The sequence below is a fragment of the Anser cygnoides genome, chromosome 6 (assembly GCF_040182565.1).
Source record: "Anser cygnoides isolate HZ-2024a breed goose chromosome 6, Taihu_goose_T2T_genome, whole genome shotgun sequence".
Taxonomy (NCBI): domain Eukaryota; kingdom Metazoa; phylum Chordata; class Aves; order Anseriformes; family Anatidae; genus Anser; species Anser cygnoides.
Window position 1 is genome coordinate 42,358,741 of NC_089878.1, and position 6,047 is coordinate 42,364,787.

The 6,047-nt window shown below is 46.1% G+C and overlaps 1 protein-coding gene across 1 annotated transcript; it reads left to right on the forward strand.

The window, feature by feature from the left end:
* Nucleotides 1-1,206: 1,206 nt before the first annotated feature.
* On the forward strand, nucleotides 1,207-5,389 carry NAA20 (N-alpha-acetyltransferase 20, NatB catalytic subunit). Its single transcript, XM_066999821.1, has 6 exons — nucleotides 1,207-1,349; nucleotides 1,448-1,472; nucleotides 1,561-1,651; nucleotides 2,847-2,982; nucleotides 3,967-4,112; nucleotides 5,061-5,389. Exons 1-6 carry the CDS (start codon nucleotides 1,297-1,299, stop codon nucleotides 5,144-5,146), a joined length of 537 nt encoding a protein of 178 aa, XP_066855922.1. The 5' UTR covers nucleotides 1,207-1,296; the 3' UTR covers nucleotides 5,147-5,389.
* The last annotated feature ends 658 nt before the right edge of the window (nucleotides 5,390-6,047 follow it).

A 6,047-nucleotide genomic window follows, 5' to 3' on the forward strand; every position in this document is an offset into this window, starting at 1 on the left:
GTTTGTGTTAGTTCAATCAGACTTTTTATGTCCCACCTTCACTGTTCAAAGCACTGGTTATCAATGTGTTTTCTAGTGTTGTCACTTCTTTATAAATAAAGTAAAAATGAGGTATGCATCTTCACTGGTATTGTCCATTTTATTTATACATGGATATCTACCAGAACTTATATTTGAAAACTTGGAAAGCTGTTGTCTGTGGTTTATCTTTACTAATGTTTGTAAATTCTTACACAAATATTTAAGATTGTTTCTCAGCATTTTAAATTGAAATGCTTTATATGAATGGTGGTACAATAAATTGTCATACGTGTATCAGAATCGTATTTGCTATAAATATTTCTCTTGGCCTTTTAATGACTAGTAAGAATGTATCTGCAAGGAGTTCTTCATGTTGAAATACCTTGAGTTTATGTACAAGCGAACTTGTGAGGAAGAAAGAACATACCTTGACAGCAGAAATGAACTCATTATTTTAGGAGTTACCCTAAAACTTAGTTTAGTATTATACGAGATGGCCTGTCAGCCTTGAAAGAAACGGGGATACTGAAGAAGTTGAACGTTTCTGTGCTCATCCTGATAACCTTAAGCCATTGGTTATTCACCGACAATACCTGTAATTCTGGCAATTAGGTGAAATACAGCTTTCCTTCAGCTATTCATTTGAAGGGTGGAAGCCTAGGCATACGTGAAATTTTTTCTAAATCATTTCTGAAGAAAGTGAATTAACGTGAATAGTAAAAGATAAATGGTCGATCGTTTCTGTGTTGATGTAGCTTAGGAAAACATTACCGAAGTAAACGGCGTTTCATGCGTGCTCGGTGCAGGCAGAGGCACAGGCATGGGTTTTGGTAGCCTAGCAACGTGGTGACGGGAAGGCTATTTTTAATTTGTTTCTGTCCTTCCGTATAACAAATGGCGTTCCTGGGGGGTGAGCAATTTAAGCAGCCGCAGCCCCAAGCACCAGCGCGGTTCAGAGGGCAGGGTGGAGCCGGGGGAAAGCAGAGGGGGGCCGAGCGGCGTCGGCTGGGGAGGTTGCGGCCGCACGCCCCCCCGCCCCCCCCCGCAACTTGCCCGTGGCGCACGGCGCCTTGCGGCAGGGCCTCGGCCCGGGAGCCCGGGCGGGCCCCGCAGCGAGGCGGGCGCGGGGCCCGGGGCGGGCGGGCGGGCGGCTGACGGGCGGGGCCGGGCCTGGTTGGGCCGGCGGAGCTACCCCGCCCCCGCGCCGGAAGAGGCCCCGGGGCGGCGGGAGCGTTTCCGGGGCAGGGCTGGAGGCGGAGGCGGCCCGGCAGCGCCATGACGTCGCTCCGCGCCTTCACCTGCGACGACCTGTTCCGCTTCAACAACATGTGAGCCCCCCCCCCCCCCCCCCCCCGCCCTTTCCCCTGGCTGGGGCCGGCCCCGCAGCCCGGCAGGGCCCGCGCTGAGCGTTGCTCTTTGTCCGCAGCAACCTGGACCCGCTGACGGAGACCGTATCCTTCCGCTGCCGCCGGCCGCCCGGCAGGAGGCCTCGGGGGGCGCCGCGCCGGTGTCGCTGTGCTCCTTAACTGACGGCCGCAGTACGGGATCCCCTTCTACCTGCAGTACCTGGCGCACTGGCCCGAGTACTTCATCGTGGCGGAGGCGCCCGGCGGGGAGCTGATGGGTTACAGTGAGTGCCGCGGCCCCGGCTCCCGCTGCTCCGGGGCTCCGGCTGCCCTCGGGCCGCGGGGCGGGCGCGCTGCGAGCGCTGGTCGCGACGCTGAGCTCCGGGCTCGGGCTTCGGCTTCCCTTTGCCCGCCGAGAGCCAGCCCCGGGCCGGGGAGCCGCGCGTGCCTTGCCGCGGCGCGGTGGCGTTCCCCGGCAGTACCCGCTGCTGGGGCTGTCTGCCTGTTCGTCCTCCTCGTTACCCGTGCCCCAGCATCCCGGGAGGCCTTCGCAGAGACTCGGGAAATGACCTGCTCGATGTGTTGAAGCCTAAAGCGCGTGTGCTGTGGGTGACGGGTGTTTCTGAAGTACCGTGTGCGATAGGAAGTTTGAGTGGTTGTTCGCAATCTAATGCTTGCGTGGCGTTATGTAGAAACAAACTCCAAAGACACCCCTACTCCCCACTCAACTCCCCCCCCCCCCCCCCCAAAAAAAAAAAAAAAAAAAAAAAAAAACAAACACCTTTTTTGGCTACATGTAACGTGTTGGCAGGCAGGGCCTAAGCTTTCTTTTGCCAGGTTAGCGAAGCTTCCCAAGTTCTCCCCCCTCAGAGCGACCAGAAATGTCCATTAGCTGCTAGGATGATGAGCCAGTTTTTGGCTTGTAGCCCTCTGTTCTTCCATTATTCCAGTCAGACCCGGAATTCTGCTTATTTAAAGACTTGTGAGAATTGCTTAAGACTTTTATTTAGAAGTCACTCCTCAGAAAACAAGTTTTGAAAAACGATTTAACTTTTTTAATGCTAATCAGGAGAGTAGCATTTACTAGCGTAAAACGAGCAAAATGATGTGTGATGTAATGAAGCAGAACTGTGTGAGAACCGTTTGCATTGTCTGCGGTAGGTGAATTTGGGTGTCAGAATAGGTTAGCGCGCAGTTGGTGAAATCAGGAACTAGCATCTGGGGGTCTTTCCAAGAGAGCTTGGAATCCAGATGGAAATGTGACCTTCAAGGGCCTTGTCTGCCTTTCTCTGAAGCTCTGATATTTGACCTGCAACCGTACAGAGTTGCTAAGTCGTAGAGTGATAACACAGACGTGCCTTGTTCAGCTTTTTGCCACACTCATTGCAGCGTGTGTTTATATACTCTTCTGTAAAGATGTGTATCTGGGGTGCATTATCCCAAAGGCGCTGCTGTGCTGATAACTCTGTATGTCCACAGTAATGGGTAAAGCAGAAGGCTCTGTGGCTAGGGAAGAATGGCACGGACATGTTACTGCTCTCTCTGTTGCACCAGAATTTCGACGGCTGGGTTTGGCTGCCAAGTTGATGGAACTATTGGAAGAAATCTCAGAAAAGTGAGTATTACCCTTCTCTTTAAGTTGATCTTTTAAAGTATTCTTTCTGTAGACTTCTGTCTGTGATTTAGGTATTTGTTTTACATGAAACATACCCAGGCTCCCAGACTTCTCTATTAAATAGTGCCCCAACTGACTGAAATTCCCTGTAGTTAGAGAACAAGAACTAAAAACTTCGCCTGGCATTTTAAAATCTCTTGATTTCTATGAAAGCTCACTTGCCATGATGAATGGGAAGTAGTCTAAATTTCAGCAAAGACACTGTATAAAGGATCCTTTTCTTGACATTTTGTGAAGTTCTTTTCCTACCAACTGTGTTTTCCATAGTGCCCCCAACATACTTGTTTAGCACTTGTGGACTTTGTGCGGGTTCCCTTGGACACAATATTACACCAGTGTGGTGCTGCAGACAGTAACTTAGCTTACTTTCCATCTCATGCTGGGTTACTCATACCTGCAGAAAATAAACATAGGGAAACGTCCCTAGCTCATGCCAGTAGGGCAACCCTGTTGTGGTTGGTAAAATCCAAAAACTGCGTGATTCTTTGAAGAACTTGCGTATTGAGGGCCATCTCCTGTTAGGCAGCTGGATTGTGGGACTGATTTTTTTTCTTCCCCTGTTCATTTTGAAGGGGGCAGTCCCTAAGCTAGTCCAATGTAAATGCATCCAAAATATAGATTATAATTAAAAATATATGTATATGAAAATGAGGCTTGTGTGGGTATTTGGCTTGCCCTGTTCTTTTTGTTAATAATTCTGAATGCACTGGATGGTTTAGAAGATTGTTCACGTGACCAAAAAATGACTTCTGCCAATACTGGGCTTGTCCCTTGGTAAAAGGAGTGCATCTGTTATTACAGCGTGAAACACACCCGATTAGTGTACCGCCACATCAGACCTGTTCTTGGTTACATGTTGTAGGTTCTTAATTGGAAATACATTCATCTGCTCGTTCTTACTGTGTTTTGTTTATTTTTTCAAAGAAAGGGCGGATTTTTCGTTGATCTCTTTGTGAGAGTATCAAATCAGGTTGCAGTAAATATGTATAAGCAACTAGGCTACAGTGTGTACCGGACAGTGTTAGAGTACTATTCTGCTAGCAATGGAGAGCCGGATGAGGATGCTTATGGTAAGTTCTTGTTCTACCCCAAGTTGAATGGAAAGATTGTCTAGTTGTGTGTCCCAGGGTTTTTTGTATGTTTTGTTTATATGGAAAAAGTTAAGGTGGTTGTTGTGTAATGGGATTTTACTTCTTCCTTTAGATAGCTTTTCCTGCTGAGGATTAACATCTGTTATAAAACTTAATCTTGCAGTTTGCACATTGCGTTGTATCCCTGGTAAAATAAAATGCCAGATGAGTAAACTATCAAGTACAAAGACATGTTATTCTCTGAGTAAGGATAAATAACATGCAGTTACTTATCTAATGGAAAGAATGCCCCTGGCAAGTGCCTGGACTTATTCCTGATACCACTTGGAAGAGGAATGGCTGTGCTTTCCTTCTTCCTTTCTCTTCCCTCCTTTTCTGTGACGGCCTTCCCACCCCCACCCTTTTGTTTTGTCCCTTGATTATACGGACTTGAGGCATTGTTTTTCTCAGCCAATTAAAATTCGACGAAGGCTAATGGTCCACGGTGACAGAGAATTGGGTGGCCTTTTCAATTTAAAGGATAAAGGACATGGAAATTTCGAGTACTATGTTAACAAAACAGGAGTACTAGGTGCTTGTTATTGCAAAATATTTTTTCCTGTAAGTGTCCCCCACGAAAGCTTTTTTGGGCTTGCTGTGTATCTCTTCTGTTCATCCATTCATCGTTTGAGATGAAAGTAACATGAAATACAAAGGCTGTGGACAGACAACTACAGTTGTTGCAGATGACTTAAGTCATGTTTGGCCTTTCAGCCTGCCATTTTCTTGACATTCAGTTGAATTTGGTGCTGTACTAACGATTTGAATCGTTCACTTTGCTACCGAAATGTGCTTGATTAAAAGTGATCTTACTGTAATAGGGAATTCGCTTAGTATGGCTTTGTGCAACGACTCTTGTCACAACAACATTTTTTTCTCTTGCTACAGATATGAGAAAAGCTCTTTCCAGAGATATGGAGAAGAAATCTATTATACCTCTTCCTCATCCTGTGAGACCAGAAGACATTGAGTAACTGTAAACTGTGATTCTCAGGCAACATGCTAAGAATTTTGGGTTCCCTCTCTGCCTGCCCCCCAAAACCTTACGGATGAGAAAACATAGCCTCAGTGTTTTTTCCCATGAAATACCGAAAGCAATATTGAGAAGTTTACGTACGCTGCCTTTACTGGTAATAGCTGCATACTTTTGCACTTCCTCTAGTGAGTTTTCTTTTCAAATATTGGTAATGCAGAGACTATTAAATGGAATCACCTGGTGACATGGTACATGGTGTGTTTTTTTCTCAGATCAAAAATAACTGGTCAGTAATAGTAAAACTCCTAAAAATGCCATTATTCATGACCAATGAAAATATGATTGTACAATACCCAGGAAAAGGAGCAAGGGGAGGTAGTATATTAATATTTTCGTAGAAGAGATACCTGTTACAGATAATTTGGACGTTTTCTTTCAATTTTCGTGGCACAGGGATCGGCTGAACTTAGGTTCACGCTCAATTTGGAAAAGTCAGGCAAATAAAGAAGTCAAGGCTTTGCATCTACTGTGGACCTGATTCAAGACCAGTTCTGGGTACCATACATAACCTTAACATGCTGCATCCACTGAAGTAAGCCACAGTAAGGGTTTCTTGCATTCTCATACTCTACTGCTTGTATTTAAGGCCAGGTTGGAGAGGGCTTTGAACAACCTTGTCAAGAGGAACTGCCCATGGTAGGGGGTTGTTGGAATTAGACGGTCTCTTAAGGTCCCAAACCATTCTATGATGTTTTTCTTGCTCAGGTTCAAAGTTGATGTAGGATTTCCAGATAAGGAGAGACTTCGGATTTGTAGGCTACGTTTATAGCATCTGCAACTAGCCTTATATTTAATACTGAAATAATACTTTTTAAGTATTTTTAATGGGGGAACAGGGA